The 20,606-nt window shown below is 51.9% G+C and overlaps 1 protein-coding gene across 1 annotated transcript in view; it reads left to right on the top strand.

Annotated features, from left to right (window-relative positions):
- The window catches only part of LOC147703607 (serine protease 27-like), a 313,159-nt gene that overhangs the window by 145,989 nt on the left and 146,564 nt on the right, over positions 1–20,606 (top strand). The window contains exon 3 of the mRNA XM_086931943.1: positions 11,856–12,021. Within this exon, the coding sequence (XP_086788069.1) occupies positions 11,856–12,021 (166 nt within the window). The remainder of the gene's footprint in view (positions 1–11,855; positions 12,022–20,606) is intronic.

Below are 20,606 nucleotides of genomic sequence, written 5' to 3'. Positions count from 1 at the left end.
ATGGCGGTGACCTCTGCCGTCCTAAAAGTTCCTCGACAAAACATTGAAACTGGTCAATACAGAGCCCGCCCCTTCCATGGAAGGTCACTCTGTACCCGTATTCCCCAGCTGCGTGAGTCACGCCACCTGCTTTGAATACGTCCCCGGCCCGCCTCACGTATGAGTGGCCCACGACCCACACCACTCTCTCCTCAGCCGGTGATCTCTGACCGCTGGTCCCCTGGTGCCGGGTCGACTGCACAGTCCGCCCCGCATAGCATGCTCGCGAAACTGTAAATCAAACAGAAGACAAGAAGCGTGAGTGCATGAACTTGACTTCACAACATGTGCAACCGCACATACCTTTTAAAACAATTCGAGGACCATCGCCCCAGTTTTTTCACCTCTTCAACACTCTGACCCCTGGCTGTAGCCTCTGTAGCAGCCCCTATCCTGAAGGAATGGGTCCCAAAATCGCACGGGTCCAAGCCCGCCGCTGCGATTGCCATTGTTAGCACCCTCTGGAACTGAAACCTCGTCAGTGGGGTGGCGTCAATGTGTCTCAGCAGGCTTCCCCCCCATGTATCCGCCCTTCGCGCCAAATATTCCTCAACGCACTTTACCGGGCACATGGGGGACCCTCGCATGCGCTGGACAACAATACTGTCTCCCATAGCCCTCTGGTTAGTCTTGGACTTGGCTATTGTGATCACCATTGAATCACCCCTAATCAGAATGTGATCACGACACAGACCTCCCTCCACATCTTTCTTATTTCTTGCTACCAGCTCGCTCACCCGCATAGCCCCATGGAACGCTAATGCGAAAGCGGCCCGGAACAGAACTGCTTCGAAATGGGAGGAACATGTCGTGGGAAGTATCGACATAAGCAAGGACAACCTTTCTAGCCCAATCGGGCACCTCTCGTCTACTCTACGACCCTCAAGGCGTTGCCAACCACGAAGGGCTTTCTTTACCAAAAAGGACGATGTCGGGTCCTTGATGCCATGCGCCTGCGCCATGAATGAAATGGCGGCCCGGTGCCTATTGGCCGTTGCCGCTGATCGGCCTTCTCTGTGCAGTGCTACCAGAAACTTCAGGAAGTAATCCTCCTGACCCCATTTGTCCTCCCCTGCCGGACCCAAAATTGCACAATAGGAACGAAACGCTCCTTCGTATGCCTTCCTTGTCCTGGGGGCTAAGCTTGCTGCCTCGAGGTCTTGTAATCCGGGGCACCGAGTAGCCAGAGTGCTTCGGGAAATGGTGCCGCCACTAGGTCCGCGGAAGGTAGATAACCCCTGAAAGTCTGCATGTGTGAACGAGAGAGTGCATCAGCAGCCTGGTTCAGTACACCCGGCACATGTTTCGCCCTGAATTGCACGTTCAGTCTCATGCAAAGTAGTACAATTTCCTTCAGTAATCTTAATATCCACTTGCAGCGTGCTGCCTGATTATTTATAAATTCAACAACAGTCATATTGTCGGACCAAAACACCACAGAGCGATCTCTGAACTCATCCGGCCATGCCATCAGAGCCACCAAAATGGGGAACAACTCGAAGGAACCCAATGTTACCTGTGAGACCGCTGGTGTGCCACCACGTCGGCCATGTTTGCGCTGACCATCGATTACCAAAGATGGCGCCAAATCCCACGCTCCCCGCCGATCCGGTCCACAAACCCAGCTCGTCCGACGACGCTGGTGGCTTGTTCCACACCACTCGACCGTTGAAATTCACCAGAAATGCCAACCATATGTGCATGTCCTGGCGAACCTCTGCAGACAGTCTCGTGCGGTGGTGCCCTTCCTTGAGACCAACCATAGCTTGTGTGATAGAGCGGGAAAAGGGGCGGGCCATTGGTATCACTCTTAGGGCAAAGTTAAGCTGACCCACTGTTTGTTGTAACTGATGGAGGGTAACTTTCTCCTTGCTAATGCACAGTTCCAAGGAAGCCCTGAATTTCGCTATTTTCCCTACTGGCAAACGGAAACACCCCTCCACAGAATCGAGCTCAATTCCCAGAAGCTCGAGTGTAGTAGATGGTCCAACCGTCTTACCTGGTGCCAATGGCACCCCGAATCCCTTCATGAGGGTGCAAAATTCCTGTAACGCCTGCGCACATTTTGTGTCACCGGCTGCCCCCAAGAACAAAAAATCATCCAAGTAATGCATAACATGGCTATGGCCAGTGGCTTTGGTGAATGCCCATTCCAAAAAACAGCTGAATTTCTCAAAATAAGCACAAGAGATGGAGCAACGCATTGGCATACATATATCCATGTAGTAACGTCCCTGGAACACAAAGCCTAACAGACGCTGATCCCGTGGGTGTACCGGGAGCAACCAGAACGCCGACTCGATATCTGACTTCGCCATCAGCGCTCCGGGCCCCAGGCGATTCAACAAGGTGACGGCATCGTCGAAGGATGCGTACCACACCAAACAAACTCTTGGGTCAATCGCATCGTTCACCTAGAGACCCCTCGGAGCTGACAAGTTATGGATCAGCCTAAATTCCCCCGGGTCCTTCTTGGGAACCACTCCTAACGGGGAACAGATGAAATTAGTTACTGGCGGGTGCCTATATGGGCCAGCAACCCGGCCAAGGGCAACCTCTTTTGCAATCTTCCTCTCCACCACCGCTGGATTATGCTGAGCCGACAGTTGGTTTCTACACAGTGGTTCCCCACGAAAATCCCCCGCCGGGATGTGGAAACCATATAAGAAGCCATTCCTCAACACCCCAGCGGAGACATGATCAGGGTATTCGTTTAGCCAGGGGATCATTGCCATGATATCAACGGGGGTAGGGAGCGGTACACAATGGTCCCCCTCAGTCCTGTTTGGCCCCTCCTCTACCCCCCGTCCCACTATTCCTGGATCTGCACGAACTCTCGGGGTGTGAGGAATTTCCGCAACCTGCACACGCATGTCTGAACTTACATGTCCCTTGTGGCTTGGTGCAATTGCCCCTGTTAAAATTCCAACAGACCCCTCTCTTACCCCCATTCCCACCATTCCTTGGTTGGTGGTCGCCAGCGGGGCCCGCTCGAAAGGGCGCCGCGGGCTGTTGGCGGGAAGGCCCCGACCCATTCCCGCCTAGCGAGGACGACTTCGTCGCGCCCCGCAGGAGCTGCTTCTGCCAAGAAATCGAGTCGAGACAATCCCACGTCAGAGATGAATCGTACTCCTTGGCCTTACGAAACTTCATATCGTAACCCATCCACTCATTGCCCTCATATCTTTCATAAAAATCCATTATTCGTGCCTGATAGCAGGACAATTCGGGCAAAACCTCGGGCTTACGTTCCCCAATAATTGCAGTAAACATCGCAAAGGCCTTGGCCCAATTTGTGATTGTCTCATCAACCCTGAATCCCGCCATTTTTGCACGCCATACACTCGGGTGCCACAAATCCTTCTGTGTCTTAGCATACTCCATCTCGCGATGGTCAGTCAGCAGAGAAAACATATTCACATACTTATCAGCACATATCAATTCTTTCGTGGCCAACGGTATATGTTGGACCACCTTCTCCCGTCTTGAGGGCAAAGAACCCTCCCTCGCCATTGGCAATGCCTGCTTACCCGGCTCCATTGCTGTTCCCGCTGTTTTTTCGACGCCAGCTACCGGTCCTTCCAAGGTCACCTGTGGGGGGACAAGAGGGAGATTCGCCTTTGCGGCATCTCGCGACTGCCGCAACTGCTGCATTAGTAACTTGGCCTCTTCGGCCGTGTCTCCAGGTGCCGTAGCACCCCCTGTTTTTCTGCCGAGCCATGCGGCCAACTGGGTAGCTAATTCCGGAGGCATGTCCTCCTCACTGGCGGGCGTAACAACAACCGGGATCGGTTGACCCGCGTCCGGGATCGGTACCGGGGCCTCGACTGGAATGGCCGGGCTTGCCGGGGGTACCTCGGGAACTGGGACCTCCTCCCCTGCCGCCCTATTCCTGACCCTTTTACCCCTCCCCGCGGGGACAACTCCCGGCAATGCCGGGCCTATTACCTTCTTCGGTTTACCCGTATTGTTCATCGCAGCCATCTGCTTCTTCATGCTCGCCATATCTTTTATCAGCATGCGAAGCATCTGGTCAGTCCCAGACTTCTTTCCCGCCTTCTTGCCAGGCATTGTTATCGGATATTCGATTTCCGTTGATCAACAAGGTCCTGGATCCTTAGGCTCGAAGTCGCTGAAAGAGAAACACAAGAATTACAAGTTCTCAAAATTGCTCCTTGTTCCGTCGAGGGCTCACGTGCAACGAGTGGGTGCAGCTTCCAAGCACAGGAACAAGAGGATGCTTCTTTGGATTCCTGCTCTCTTTATTCCTCTTCGGGAGGGCGTGAACCCTCCGCTGGTACGCCTACTGGGCGTGGCCATCGGTGTAGGTGTCTAGGACAACCCCTCTTGGGCGGGAGAAGGCGGGCCCCGGCTACGCCGCTTCGGGCATACCAGCCGTGACACGCCCCCCGCCCAAAATGGTTTCCCGGGAGGATCCGGGCCCCCAACCATACGTTCGGGGGGACCGATTGGTCGCCCCTTTCCAGCTGTGTGTGTTGTTCTTTTGATGGGTGAATTCTGTGCACTAGGCGGAAGAGGAAGGTAATGTGTTTTCTTCATCTGGTGGATGAACACAGACATCCATTTCTGTCCAGCCTGACCATAAGGGTAGCACACTGACTACTCCTGGAGTCGGACCATGGTGAAAATATGACAGAATAAGTAAAACTGAACAAGACATGTATAGTGAACTATTACGAATTGCTTGTGTTAGCAAAATATCTAGTGCACATGCACCAAAGGTCATTTGAACAGAGATGTGCCTGCAAATGAAATTCAGGGCCATCCACTGCAAACACCAAAAGGACAACAATTTACAAATTTATGATAAAGAAGTAAAGTGAACACAAATATCTGGTCATGAATGTCTTCGGATCAACAATTTAGTGAATGTACGTCTTTCTGAGCAGTGTTAAATGTTACATCTTTTATCATTTCAGAACATTTAATCACATAGGTTTTGTGCTGCTTTAATTTCAAACGTGTTATTTTCTGACTTGTCAGTTTTAAGAGCCCCACCCATTATTAGGTTTTTGTTTTTAACTAAGACAACATGGTGTTAAAAAGCATTGCTATCAATTAACAATCTCGCAAATATCCCGCTTGTGACTGCTGCACCATTATGTAACTGCTGCATTCGTTAGTGATTGCGCGCATTAAAGACACATTCGTCTACTGGTAACTTTTAAACCCATTATGGGCTCCTGTACTACTATGTGACACATGCTCCCATCTGTTATTGTTGCTCCCATTAGTTAATGCACTGCAGATTACTGTTTGTTGCCCGCATTAGTAATGGCTGCCCTGCATTCACTGTTGCTTTGATGTTTTTTTTCCCTTCATAAAAGATTAGTTGCAAGCACTCTAGCCATACTACACAACACAACGCCAGGAGAGTTCTTGCATTCCTGTTATTAAATGGGTCTGTTGCCTACGGGGCACAAGAGGCAAATCCTGTTTAAATTAGGCTTGGGTGAAATTTGAATTACAGAGTCGTAATTTTAGGAAATTTGCATTATTCTTGTTACATGAAATTCATGAAATTACCATTAAACAGGCTGCGTAATTACATCAACGTTCTCTGTAAAAAAAAAAAAAAATGATTGCTGTATTTTGTGACAGTTTTGCTTTAAGTGCTTTTGGGAACAAATGCAAATGCAAGGCGGCACCCCACATAAGGGACGTGGCGCCGGTAGTGGCAGCCAAAGGGCCACGAGGTAAGGAAAACCCTTCCGGATCGCACGACCCGGAAGGGACAAGCGAAGGGTAAAACAGGAAACGCGTCACCAATAGGGTAGAAGGGACCGGAAGTAGTCTGGAGCGCGAAGCTTAAAAGCCCGCGCCTCACGTGAGGACGCCCTCTTTTGTCCACTTGACCTCCCAGGAGTCGGACGTCGCAGAAAGAAGTTACAGCGGAACCAGGGTGCGTGAAATCATCCGACTTCAGGTTTAGGTGAGTGGGCCTCGCTGTGTGAAAAAGTGTGGGAAGATGTCCCATGCGAACGATGCGTGCGGATCCAGAATGAGAATCTCTTGAACACCGCGGCGGGTTGAGCGGTGGGTTGTGGGGTTTATAAAAGCGTTGGAGCGCGTAAGTTTGAGGGGGTCCGCTGTGCGTTGAGTGAGAAACGGAGCTCGTGTCCTCTCTAAAACATAAATAACCAAGCTGCCCACCTAGAAACGCAATATACACTGAGCATTTGAGGCAGAGAAGAGTAACTAATCAGCCGGTCCGCAATAGGGCGAGGGGAATATCCATCGAAGGCCGAGTACTGGCCTGTTTGCAGCGGTATAATTGCCGGGCTCAGTGGCCATACAACAGCGAACTAAATACAGCCTTCTTTCCGACAGGTACAACGTTGGGGCAATCCTAGACTAAGGCTAGTGTCATTGCCAAGTAGCGCTAACACTTTTTATCTTTAAGTGCAGAATGCCGCCGAAACGGTCAACGAAAGGCAAAGGGGCCACGGCCAAAAGTGATGACTACCTCGAATTGGCGGAGCTGCTTGAATTCACAAAGGAGAAAGGCGTCGATTGGGCGTTAAAAGCAATGAGAGAAGGAGCAAGAGCGGATGCCCAGGAGGAAAGAGGGCGAGGCAAACGGGCGCGGCGCACACCAGAAAGGCTCAAAGATGCGGCGAAGGAAAAGCGGCCCAGGGCAGCTGAGTCCCAACCAGCATCCTCAGGTGAGAAGGAGGTGATTGAGACATTAGACTTGATTCCCAACGCAACGAAAGAGAACAATATCCCTCGTCCGGGCATGGCTCCTGCTGCTAATGCGGAGGCGCCCTGCGCTCATACATCTCTGCCCCCCTGTAGTCGCGCAACCTGGTAGCGGAATAGCCCAAGTCTGGGTACAGTCTGGGGGGGTAGCGCAATCCCCGAGGGTAGCGGCGACAACATCACACGGGCAGGCAATTAGCAATGGTATTTTCCTCAGCTTACCCGGAAATTTTAGGACCAGGGGTTATGGGCCCAGCCCAAAATGTAGCTACTTTGTCCACACAAGGGCAAACACCAAACACCAGCGCAAATATCGCAGGGCCAGTGATTCATCAGATGCAGGGGGGGCCAGTGCCAACAGGGCAGCCGTCATTAGCTTACAGCCCGTTGATCTATGGTTCCTCATCCATGACTTTATCACCATCTGCAGAGATCACATGACACGTGCCCGCAGACACTAAAGAAAAGATTCTACAAGGGGAATATATTGACGTGTTCGATCTCATCAATGCGGGTGTAGTTCCTGGTAAGATTAGGGAAGGCAAGGAAGGCGAGTACAAGCAGAAAAAGGTATATGTTGAGTGGTCTATAAGGAATTGGATTACAGGATTCGCCATTTACGCCACCATCATGGTAGAGAGATACCCCGCGTTGGCCCCCCAGATAATCAGTTACATATCATTGATACATGGAGCAGCTTCTGAGTTTCCAGGCACAGGGTGATTACAGTATGACACCAAGTTCAGGCAAATGAAGGCAGTGCATCCCGGGATAGCGTGGGACCAACGGGAGATCAATGTATGGCATGCAGTGCTTTATTCTTCGGCACCGGCAAACAAGGCTACTTACCCTTCAAACAATCAGTCCTTTCGTAGCGGCAGGGGGGAAGAGGATAAAAAACAGGCCTGCTGGTTGTATAACAAAAACGAGTGTACTAGAGGGGCTACATGTAAGTTCAAGCATTGCTGCTCCTACTGTGGGGGCAAAACTCACCCAGAGATTAGGTGCTTTAAGAAGTCAGGAAGGCCAAGAGAGCAGCCGGCCCAAACCCCAGCCAAAGGGAAGGCACCCCAGCCATCCGAGGAATCTGCCAACTCCCATTAAGACACATGTCCTGACTCACCTCCTTAGCAACTACGGCAATCTACAAGAGGCTCAGTTCCTACATAATGGTTTTATATCTGGTTTTCGTATCCCATCTTCAGCCACCCCTACCAGTGTCCCCCCGCGCAACCAGAGCTCGGTGCTGCAGAATATGGAAGCAGCAGAAAATAGGATAATGAAAGAAGTTGCTTCGGGGAGGGTGGCGGGCCCTTTCAGTCAGCCTCCAGCACTCGATTTGGTTTGCTCCCCACTGGGGTTAGGGCCTAAAAAAGAGAAAGGGAAATTTTGCCTGATACACAACTTTTTGAGCCCCCCGGCCTATCGGTCAATGACAAGCTTGACCCAGACCTTTGCACGGTCCGTTATACAACATTTGACACTGCAATCCAAAAATTGCAGGACTTAGGTGAAGGGGCCTTAATGGCCAAATCCGACATCGAGGCTGCATTTAGGCTCCTGCCAGTGCATCCGGAGGATGCTAAGTTCTTGGGTTTCACCCTCAGGGGAAATTACTTCATTGACCTGTGCATGCCAATGGGCTGTTAAATCGTGTACGCAGTATTCAAATCTTTTGCCAGATTTTTAGAATGGGCGGTGGAGCAATTCCATTCAACTGATAAATCCCATGCAGTAGTACATTACCTAGACAACTTTCTATTCCTCGGTCCTCGGGGTTCACTGTCATGCAGGAAGGCCCTGATGGGATTCCAGCACCTGGCTGAAGCCCTGGGGGTTCCATTGGCAGCAGAGAAGACAGAAGGGCCGACCACTTGCCTGACATTCTTAGTCATTGAGATCGACACAAGAGAAGGGGTTTGTAGGCTACCCATGTCAAAGGTTTCTGCTGCTATTGTGGACTGTTTAAGGTCCAGGAAGGTCACGTTGCATCAGCTGCAAGTCCTGCTGGGACAACTGAACTTCACCTTGAGAGTCATCCCGATGGGCAGGGCATTCTCTAGGAGCATAGCAAGGGCGATGTCGGGGCTCCGCGCAAAACACCATAGGGTTAGGCTATCAGCCGAGGTAAGGAATGATTTGAGCATCTGGAAGGCTTTCTTAGACAATTTTAATTGGTCTGTGATGTGGCGGAAACCGGCCTCCTCGAATGCAGACCTTGAAGTATTCACCGATGCGGCAGGGAGCGTAGGCTTCAGGGCGATATTAGGTCCAAAGTGGTGCATGCAGTATTGGCCGGAGGAATGGACACGGCAGGGTCTGACACGCAATGTTACTTTCTTAGAACTGTTTCCCATAATAGTGGCACTGCATCTGTGGGGAGAAATGCTAGCAGACAGGCGCATTGTTTTCTGGTCAGACAGCATGTCAGTGGTGATGGCGATCAACAACCAGAGAGCAACTTGCACATGGATGCTGCGTCTACTGAAAGAACTAGTGTTGCAATGCCTGCGGCGCAATGTACATTTTACTGCAAGACATGTTCCGGGGGTAGACAACCATGCCACTGATGCCCTGTCCCATTTTAAGTTGCCAGACCTCCACGCACATTGGCCGCAAGCAGACAGAGAGATGACGGACTTCCCAGTGGGGCTATGGAAGCTTGGTGCCCCGCATCCCCCGATTTGATAACTGCATCAGTGGCCCCCAAGACTAAGAGTATGTATGAGAGGTCATGGCAGTTTTATCAAGATTACTTAAAAGGGGCAGGTTTAGCTGAGGTCTTCTCACCCTTGAGCGTGCTAGGATTCATAGTGTATCAGAGGGACAGCGGGAAATCAGTGGCAATGATGAAGAGGCAACTGTCGGCGTTAGCATTCTACGCTGGCTTAAGTGGGATGGTAGATCCAACAAAAGACCAGAGAGTGAGGAGGGCAGTGAAGGGATGGGAACGTTTAGCCCCTGGGGCGACGGATTCAAGAAGGCCCATAGACGTGGCCAGGCTGGTAGACATCCTGGAGACCCTGCCTAAGATTTGTTTTTCCCCTTACGAAACCCAGCTGTTTAGGGTAGCTTACGTGCTAGCTTTTTGTGGGGCACTCGGGATCTCGGAACTGCTGCCGGCTTCTAAGGCGGACAAGGAGGGGGGCTTACTGTGCGGGGACCTGATTGAGGCAGGGGGCATCTTGAAAATCAGGGTGCATAGGTCAAAGACAGATCGTATGGGTAAGGGGACGTGGATACAATTAGGTAGTGTGGCGGGGGTGTCGCACTGTCCGGTTAGATTGACAGGGGAGTTCTTGCACATCAGGCCGCAAGGGAACGACGACAGGGTCTTGTTGCATAGGGACGGTTCCCCCCTCACTAGATTTCAGTTCACAAGGGTAGTAAAGATGGCCCTGACTAGGTTAGGCGTAGACTCTACTGATTTTACATCTCACTCATTCCGTATTGGGGCGGCTACTACAGCGGCAGGCCTGGGGTTCCCTGAGGAAACTATTAGGAGGCTAGGGCGCTGGAAGTCAGCATGTTACGAGCTTTACGTTCATCCGCAACTAGTTTGAGTGTAGGAGCGCGCCCCCCCCTTATTGTACATAGTTAGGACTGACCGTTGTTTCATTTCAAATTTTGCTCTAGATACCACACCCAAAAGACCCCAAATATGTTGGTGCAGCCACTCCTTTATTTGCAGGGCGGGGTTGGCCTTCTCCAGTTTGCTGGAGAGAAAGTCGCTGGAGGCCCAAGGGTTGGACCACCATTGGGTGGGGGTAGGGGGGCAACATTTAGCTGACGCCCCCGGCGACCTGCGGGCAGCCATGGACAGAGGCATGCCTACCCCAGATGTACTGGTGTTGCATTGCAGAGGCAATGACATGATCCCGGCGGGAAGAAGGGGTGTAAAAGAATCATTGTTCACTGCGCTGGCAGCTATCAAGAATATGTTACCGACTGTCATTTTACTATGGTCCGAAGTCATTCCGAGGCAGGCATGGGCAGGGGGCGCGCCCCCGAAGGCTGTGATTAAATCAGTGAAAAGGTTGAACCAGTCAGTAGCAGAAATACTTCAGAAATCGAGCATTGGTACGATCAGACATAAACTGATACAAACCTCTAGGTCTGAACTGTACGCTAGGGACGGAGTGCACCTCTCAGAGGCGGGCAATGAACTTTTCATACAAACAGTGTTAGGGGCCATTTCGGAAGCTCTTGAGCGCAGGGGGGGAGGCCGAGTCTGCCAGTAAGCGCCTCGTCCTGTGGCGGGGTCCGGGGCAAGAGTTATCACAGGGACTCCTTTGGTCAGTGCCATTTTTTACCCCAGAATGGGTCTTAAATATCATCATGGGCTCCGGGCTGGTGGGAGATTTGGGGTTGTCCTGCTGGTGGCCCTGGATTCTCAGGCTCTACCCTGGAAGCCGTTAGGAGCCACAAGTGGTGGCAGTTTATTTACCTGCGGCTCTGTTAACCGGAGGGCGGTTACATTAAGCAGAGCAGGCTAACTTGGTTGTGGCCTGCTGGCAGAGCCCGAAGGTCAAGCAATGCCCCGTTGGAGAGCGGGCTGTAAATAGAATGAATATGTACATACATGTGAATATTAATATTTGAAAGACTGTGATGTTGATTAACAAGTTAAAAGTTTACAATAAAGAAATGGAGACCAATGGAGTCATTGGTCTTGAACTGTAATTTTAATAAAAATATAAACACTGCGGAAACCAAACTGGACTCAGGTGTCTCTATCAAAGGGGTAAGAAATGTATCCCGGGTGTGTGCACTTTGTATGCCATCTATGCTTCCTTGCATCACAAATTGATGCAAGGACGTATTTTGCTCTAAAATATAGCGTTAAATGACAGATTGCATTGTTTCACATAATTTAGTACAATTTTCTCGAAATATTGCATAATGATTCAAAAAGCAAATTACGCAAGTTTCCCACACATCGTGTTAACTGGCATTTTGATTATTACCATTGAAGCTCATGAGTTACTCCAATTCAGACTGCTGTGTGTGAATCCTGCGCTGCTTCCTCATCTTTGACTTCATTGCTAGAATGAAGAGTTAAGCAATTATGATCTTTGTTTTGTTTCCTCCAGGGTGTGGCAAACCTGTGGTTTCTGACCGGATAGTGGGCGGACAGGATGCCGTGAAGGGGGCGTGGCCATGGCAGGCCAGTGTGCAGGTGAATGGACGGCATATTTGTGGAGGAACTCTAATCACAGACAGCTGGGTGGTGTCCGCGGCACACTGCTACTACGGGCTGTAAGTAAAGTTCACGATCACATAACTATAAAATAGTGACTAAACTATGACCACCCTAAGCAGGATTATCAGTAATGACCACCCAAGTATTTCAGGCACGGTTACCAGCGGAAATGCCAGAAAAAAGTGCAGCAATATTAAAGGCTTACACCTGATTTTTGAAGTAAGATCCAAATCTTGGCATGTCCAGTGGCACAAAGGACATAATCACAGCAGTAGATCTCCCCATCTTAGCTTGAATTATCATTCTCAGTTTCTTACAATGCACATTTTTCTATCAAATACCACTTTCCATTGTGGGCAAACAAGCTAAATTTTCCGCAAGAAAAGCGATATCTGAAATACAAAAACTTCCTTTAAAATATCAGATTCCATTTTTAGAAAATGCACAGTACCAAAACATCAGCTTGTCATTTGCATTAAGTGCTCCCAAAAATCAAATGCCTCATTCAGACAGACTACTTTGAATGCCCAGGTATTACAGTCATATGCCAATGAGGCCACAGTTTTGCCAAGGCTGGAAACATAAGGGCCAGGGTAGAGACCATATTAGTTATGACTCCTATTATGCCAATAATAGGTAAAGGTAGGCCAGTCATATTCTTAGTATGTCAATGATGGGTGCCACTATACCACAGCTAAACCAAGAATACTCAACATAGTAAGGATGACCATTATTATGCCATTGGCACTAATGCAAGGAACTCCCACGATTATGCCAGAGAAAAAAGCACCCTTATGATGAGGTCTAGCATACACATCTGGTGGTTCTTGACACCAGGTGTAGCTTTCAGGAAGCAATAGTGATTATTATGGATGTACACAAATTCTGAAGAGTCTCCTAATTTTTTCCGGTCTGGATCATACCCTTTTCTCCTCTGGTCTTGGGCTGATCATGCACCCAAATGACGTGTTTCTCTCTGAATACTGCAGTCCCACACTTTGGTGGGTCAGCACTGCTTCAAGCTCAGGCTACTGCTGCCATACATCTTTTATGGTCCACTGTTCACACACATGTTGTGACTGATTAAACAGGGACTACAACACAGTCAATTTTCTTGTTGGTTAGGTATAATAAAGCAGGGACTACAACATGTTCAATCTCCTTGTTGGTTAGTTATATATTGAGATTGGATATAGACTATCATGTGGCAGGCCAGCACTGGCAAGAGCGGTGGTGCAAAAGCGGGGTGGTGGGAGTGGAAGTGAACAGACAATGGGATGAGTAAAATTAAATAAGAAAATAAATAAAACCACTTACGCCGAGTCTTACCTGTGCCCGCCGCGCCTGCAGACACAGTGTGTATTTAAGTGTTAGCATGAGTTACGGCCATAGGTTTAGGTGGTTGCCACTCTAAGGGTCTTGAGATGAGCAGCCCTGCCTTCTTTAATAGGCACCTACTCTCTCAATTAAATACGGGGCTTGACTTCACCTCTGAGAGCTACTTTGAAGGTACTGGTGAGCTATCAGGAGTTCCTGAGCTACTCGTTGGAGACCCCTGATTTTAGACAATAATTTTTTTTTGGCTTACTTGTTACTCCTCAAATATTTTGTAAATGTTTTTAATAATTTAATGTGAGGTTATTTAAAAAAAAAATTACGTCCATATCTCCATCATTTTTTTATTGCTGAGTGTTACAGTGCCAGTGGTTGGCTATGTGTGGTAATGGACTTAATTCAGTTTGAGCTAAAGTAATTTCCTATTATTTTATTTCCCTTTCTGGCTGCTGTAACTTTAGATGTGCAGTTTGTGAATATCAATGGGCTTACTAGTTTGTGGGTAGTTACACACCCCTCTCTTACACCCTCCTTAACCCTCCATAAACCCCTATTTACTCCACCTTAATCAGCGCCCCTTTAATAATGACCATTCCCTATATTCAAGCCTTTCTCTTCTGTCCCTACCTCATTTACTACTAAAATGTCAACTTATGTGTGCTTAAAGTCCATTGTTGGGGTAGAAAATCCCACAGGAAAAGATAAGAGAGGCAGTGGCGACAGAACTTCTGCAGGTGGGGGGCGGAGCTAGCCGGCGTCGATGGCGGACGCGTGAGCCCTCGGCTCCTCGCAAAGCTCCAGAATTATCCTGCTTAAATATCCTTGATAAGCTCGAATTGGCTATAGCGGGCAAGGGGCTATCTGCTGGCACCCCGGGCGACCTTTGAAGATCCTGTCGGCAGGTTGCGGAGAGCGAATTCCTGTACATCCTGGTGCATTGCGACTGGGGACTCGCTCGGAGCGGACTAGGCCGAGAGCAGCGGACTATCCTAGTGAGGAGGCCGGGCGACGTCACTGTACGTGCGGCCATACCATCGGCAACCGCCGCGGGCTGTGCAAGCCGAGACATATCTGGCACGGGCACTGGTTGGTGAAGCCCTCTACCTCCCTGCACGGCACTGCCCTGGTGGGTGAGGGGATTGGAGAAGCAGCGGAGCAGCGGAGCACCCACACTGCGGAGCTACGCCACGTGGTGGGGAGACATCGGTCCCGGCGTAGCTGCCTTGCTCGCCTACACAGTGCACGGGAGATTTCGCCTTCTGCGGAGAGACTGAGCATCTGGGACGACTGAACAAGACTGGCTCCCAATTGGCACTGAGCTGCTCTGGGAACTACTGGCGGAGAGGTGCTGCCGCCCGCTGCAGCCGCCATTTTCTTCGCTTCGGCCGCCTGACCGCTAGAGTTGTGGTATCGGGAGCGGCGGTGGATACTTGTTCGGCCTGTGCGGCGCACGGCCTCGCACTGTGAATAAGATGGGGAAAAACGACGCGAACCAGGGGAAGATCTCCTTTGAACGGCGCCGTCCGAAAGGTTCGGAGGTTCCGGCACCAGACTCATCGCCGAAGGGCGCGGCAGCAGCGCCGGCCCAGGCTCCAACGGAGCTCCGGGACATGTTGGCAGCCATGGAGAAAGGCATCCAGGAAAGTATTGCAGCAGTGGGCACCAAAATAGATGCTCTATCGTACAGAATGGACCGTATGGCAGAGCGCGTGGACAAACATGCGGAGCGCCTTGACATGGCGGAGCGCCGGCTCACTGAGGCCGAGGAAGCCCAGATGGAATGGGACAAGGAGCGCAAGCAATTCGACAGACTTCTGACCGTCATAAGGGACAAGACGGAGGACCTGGAGGCCCGTTCCCGCAGATCCAACCTGCGAATCACGGGTGTGGCGGAATCCACGCAAACGGGGAAAATGGAACTGTATGTGGAGAAACTCCTGAAAGCACTCCTGGGAGAAGAAGTTTTTTCCCCCATGTTCATTGTGGAACGCGCCCACCGCACGCTGGGCCCGCAGCCCCAGCCTGGCTTGCCACCTCGCCCCATAATCGCGAAATTGCTCAACTACCGCGACCGGGACACGGCTCTGAGAGTGGCGCGAGAGAAGGGCAACCTTCAGCATGAGGGCATGAATATCTCCCTCTACCCGGACTTCACCGCCAAAGTGCAAGAGTAGCGGCGACAGTTCGCGCCATACAAGAAGCAACTCAGAGCGCTAGGCCTTGACTACGCCATGTTGTATCCAGCCAAGCTTCGGATCAACACTGGAGGGAAGTCACACTTCTTCACGGACCCGAAGGAACTGCACAAATCCCTTAAAACCTGGATGCGGGAGAGGAAGGAGAACCGGAGTAGCCGGGAGGACGAGGAGGAGGTATCCCTGGAGGAACAGGACTGATTGACGACCGGGGATGGGACCGACTCTGCACACGTGAACCAGGTCACGGTCCCGGACATTGGGGGCACCCCGACCTGGAGATAGCGCCTGATCCACGCAATGGGAACGGACAACCTGGTTACCCTATGGCGCTGGTAAGGGGGTATGTACCTCGCGGCAATATACACTAAGCCGGGGTGGCTGAACAAAGGGGTGCTGAGTGACACTTTTAATCCAGCCTTGAGCACTGACATTTGCATGGAGCTGAGGGGGAGCAGAACTCGCAAACTTTTGATACCGTTAGGGGTGAACTGCATTGGTGCGCTCTGCCCTTGAGCTTTTGGTTGGTTTTTGTTGTTCACTGCGAGGTGGGTGTCGGACTATTTGACACCACACCGTTTGGGGATTCATGGGGGGGGAATGTGGGGTCTGCCTGGCCAGGTTGGGGGAGGTCGGCTGTGGGTGGGTCACTGTTCTTGGGGTGGGCGACGATTCTGGGGAGGGGAGAGGGGAAGTTTGGTTGGGGTTGGTGACGGGGTTTGCCAGTGATGTGTGTGTATTGGGGTGCCTTGCTGTTCTTGTCCGCAGGCGCCGGAAGACGAACATGGGTGGGGGTGTCCTACTGTGTCCCGCTTTATCCCATTTATTGGTCCACGCTCTGATCCCGCCTGACAATGGCTAATACCACACCGACTACGCATACACAGGCCCGCAATGGGCTGAATTTAATGACGTGGAATGTGCGGGGACTGAACGACTTCCGCAAAGTACGGAAAGTTCTCCACTACCTTCACAGGCACCATGTTGACATAGCTCTGCTGCAGGAGACACACCTACCACTCTCCAGCAGAATGCTTAGGTCCAGGGGGCTATCGGGGAACACTGTGGCGGCGGGCTTCACTACACATGCCCGCGGGGTGTTAATCTGGGTTAACCCGAAGTCACAACTGCAGCTTACTCCGGTACACTCGGATCCAGAAGGTAGATATGTACTGGCGAGATGTGTGGGTAAGGGGTTGGACATGCTGCTGGTGAACGTCTACGGCCCTAACTATGACCACCCTGAATTCTACAAGGCCCTGGCAGCTATTGCAAGAACACACACACAACCTTGGGTACTCTGGGGTGGGGACTTTAATTTTGTGTTTGACCCGTTGCTAGACCGCTCTGCGGGACCTGCCCGCAGACCTGTTGCCTCGGCCACGTACATGACGGCTGAGATGGTCAAATCTGACTTGCTGGACGTCTGGAGGGAAAAACATCCGAGGGCGGGTGGGTTTACGCACTACTCTGCATTTCACGACATTCACACCAGGATAGACTACTGGCTGGCAACTCCCCTGGTACTCAATAATATTCACACGTGCACAGTCCTCCCACGCACACTCTCAGACCACGCTCCTATTCTCCTCCACCTCGCAGCTCCCAGAAAGGGGATCCCGGCCTTCACATGGCGGTTCCCGCCTTTTGCACTGCTGGACGAGGCCTTCAGGGGGGAACTGGCGGAGGCTATAGAACAGTTCTTTATTGAAAACGTAGGCACAGTGGAAGACTTCTTCACGGTGTGGGAGGCATTCAAGGTATACATCAGGGGGGTGGCGATTTCGAAACATTCTGGAGTGTTGAGAGCCATACGTAGGGACCTCACCACACTGGAGACAAAGATGGCTGCTTTGGAGGCGGAACAGCTGCGACTGGGCAGCGAAACCGGAGCCGAAGCCCTGTCCCAACTCCTGTCTGAGTTTCAAGCGCTAGCGGATAGAGAGGTCCTTTATATGGGCAAATACGCCACGGCGAGACAATATGGGGAGGGTGAGAGGCCTGGAGCGCTCCTTGCACGTATGGCTCGTAACACCAGACGACCACTGGTCGTAGAGGGCCTGAAGACCCCGGAGGGGGACACGGTGACTGACGAGGAGCAGATCCTCCACACATTCAGGAGTTACTATGCGGAACTATACCGTACGAAAACACGGGGTGTGGAGGGTGAGATGGAAGACTACCTGGACCATTTAGCCATGCCGTTCCTCAAGAATTCGGACAGGGAATTCTTAATGGCCCCCTTCCACCAAGACGAGATATTAGAGGCACTGGCGAGCATGCGCTCGTGTAGCGCGCCGGGGTCGGACGGTCTTACGGTTGAGTTTTATAAGGCATTTCAGGACCTACTGTTGCCACACATAATCACACTTTTTGATGCCATTTGCGAAAACGGGGAAATGCCGACCACCATGCGCGAGGCGCTGCTTATCACCATCCCCAAGCCCGGTAAACCCCCCGATCTCTGCGGCTCGTACAGACCCCTCAGTCTACTGAATGTAGACGCCAAAATCTATGCAAAGGTCCTAGCTACTCGTCTGGCCCTATTAGTACCTGGGCTGGTCGCCCCGGAACAGTCCGGGTTTGTCCCGAGCAGGAATCTGACCTACAATATCAGGACAGTGTTGGGCGTGATGCAGCATATTAAGCAGGATAATAGCGCATTGGCGATCTTTTTAGACATGGAGAAGGCGTTCGACTCGGTTGAATGGCCCTTCATGGTTCGGGTGTTGCGCAAGTTGGGACTGGGCGAACAGTTCCTTCAGCAGGTTGGCGCACTGTACCATCGTCCCTTCGCTAGGCTCCGACTGGGTGACAGGGTAACGGACCCGATAGACATAAGCAGAGGCACCCGACAGGGCTGCCCTTTGTCACCGCTACTTTACGCTCTGGTGGCGGAACCCCTGGCGTGCGCCATGCGGGAGTATCACAGCCTAGAGGGGATTAGCTTCCCCACATACAAGATAGGGATTTCAACCTACGCAGACGACACGCTGCTGTATGTCCGAGAACCGGAAGTCAATCTGCCTGCGGTCCTCCGAGAGGTGGTCCGTTTTGGCTCACTATCGGGCCTGAAAGTGAATTGGGACAAGTCGATCGCGTTCCCGCTCACTCCGGTGACGCGGCAATTCGACATGGACTACCCACTGCAGTGGTCCGCCGACTCAGTTCGCTACCTGGGCATCCAACTTCATTCGGACCCGGAAGTCCTTGTCCGAGATAACTATGGAGTTGCCTATAACAAACTAGTGGACGATGTGGATCAGTGGATTCGTCTCCCACTCTCCCTCTCGGGTAGGATTGCACTGATGAAGATGGTGGTGCTCCCCCGGTTCTTGTTCCTCTTTCTGAATTTGCCGGTGGTTTTGACTAAGACCTTCTTTCGACAACTCACCTCGGTGTTGGTGAAACTGGCCTGGGGGGGAAACAGCCTCGGGTTAGTTGGAAGACTTTGACCCTGCCCTGCGAAATGGGGGGGCTGGGAGCACCAGACCTAGAACGGTATTACAGAGTCGCCCAGGCGTCGCACTTATACTCCTGGGTACACGGTGACTCGCGGATCCCGCACCTTATACTGGAGCGGCTGTTCGCAGCTCCGCTCCCTCTCCCTGCCACTGTCTGCTTGCCCACGGACCGCGCAACTGGCCGAATGGTCTCGCTGAAAGCGACCAACCACGCCTGGAACTGCCTGGTGCGCGCGCGGGGCTGTACACTACTTTACTCCCCACTGTTACCGGTGGAGTGGGCCCTTTGGCTCGATCCGCTCGGCGAGAAGGGAGTAATCAAAGCGCTGTGTTCTCTTGGCGTCACCAAGATGGAACACCTGTTTGAGGGAGGCGTGCTCAAAACCTGGGACCAGCTACCAGTCGCCGGGACGGGACACACTCCTTTACAAAAATTCCAATACCATAGGCTCCGCTCGGCCTTTCGTGAACTACTGGGACCAGAGCTGGAGGAACCTGAAGAGATCCCGGAACTGACTTATATACTGAAGTCCACCTCCGCGGCGAAACTCATCACACAGCTTAACAAGCTTGGTGTGACACAGCAGCGTCTGCAACCGTCGAAGGCCAGGGAGGCCTGGCAGGCAGACCTACAATCTCCCATAGACGACGGAATGTGGCGCTACTGCTGCACAAGCACGCGCAAGATCTCATTAAACGGTCGGCACCGCCTGGTGCATTTCAAATATTTACGAGTGTATTACACCCCTGCTCGCCTACACCGCTATGGCCTCCGCACATCGGCCGAGTGCGAGCGCTGCCGGACTCCGACAGCAGATTTTTTCCATTTGGCATGGCTGTGCCCTGGAGTGCAGGCATTCTGGGCTGAGGTCTTTGCGGAACTTGAGCAGATACTAGGGGAGCCATTGTCTCGAGCCCCTGCCTTGGCGCTACTCGGCTACTCGAAACCTCTGGCCCCGGGACTGCGTCGTTTGGTGGACCTGGCGCTGCTCCTTGCCAGGCGAGTGGTGGCGACATGCTGGATGAGGGGACCCCTCCCCACCAAAGCTGCATGGCTACGAGTCCTGCAGTACTGTTGTACCCAGACGGAGCTGTATAGCGACCTCCTTCCACCCAGAAGCAGGCCAAAGAATTTTTGGGACCTCTACAAAGAGTACAAGCAGAGAAGTGAGGAGATAGACTCTGACTCCGCTGAGGAGGTGGAGCTGCATGACAGGGTAGTAGAGATCGAAGCCCATACTGAACTCGGGGACACGGGGGAGGTGGGAGGGGGGAGGCCCCTGGCTGACTGAGGGTAGCTGTAAGTACCAGTTGACGAGTTGCGGATGGATAGCTATACTAGAGTAGGTTTGTGGGGGGGACGGGATGGGGACACGGGGTTGGGACGCTTGGGAGGTAGCATAGTCGGGATGGATTAGACAGGCACACAGTCACACACACGCGGGCGGGGGGGGGGGTTTGTTGGGACTGTTTACATTTTTTGTTAGGGTAACCTGGACGTTGGATCGCTAACTAGCAAGTGGACAAACGGATTGCCAGTTGACACACCACTACAGTACACTACTTGCATTGGGAGTACTCGCTTGACACTGTTGCACAACTTCCTTCCTACTTTGCCGCCGGGCCTCCGGGATGCTGGCACTAAGG

This window comes from Lissotriton vulgaris, chromosome 7, assembly GCF_964263255.1.
Source record: "Lissotriton vulgaris chromosome 7, aLisVul1.2, whole genome shotgun sequence".
Classification (NCBI taxonomy): domain Eukaryota; kingdom Metazoa; phylum Chordata; class Amphibia; order Caudata; family Salamandridae; genus Lissotriton; species Lissotriton vulgaris.
This window is presented reverse-complemented; position numbering and strand designations above follow the sequence as displayed.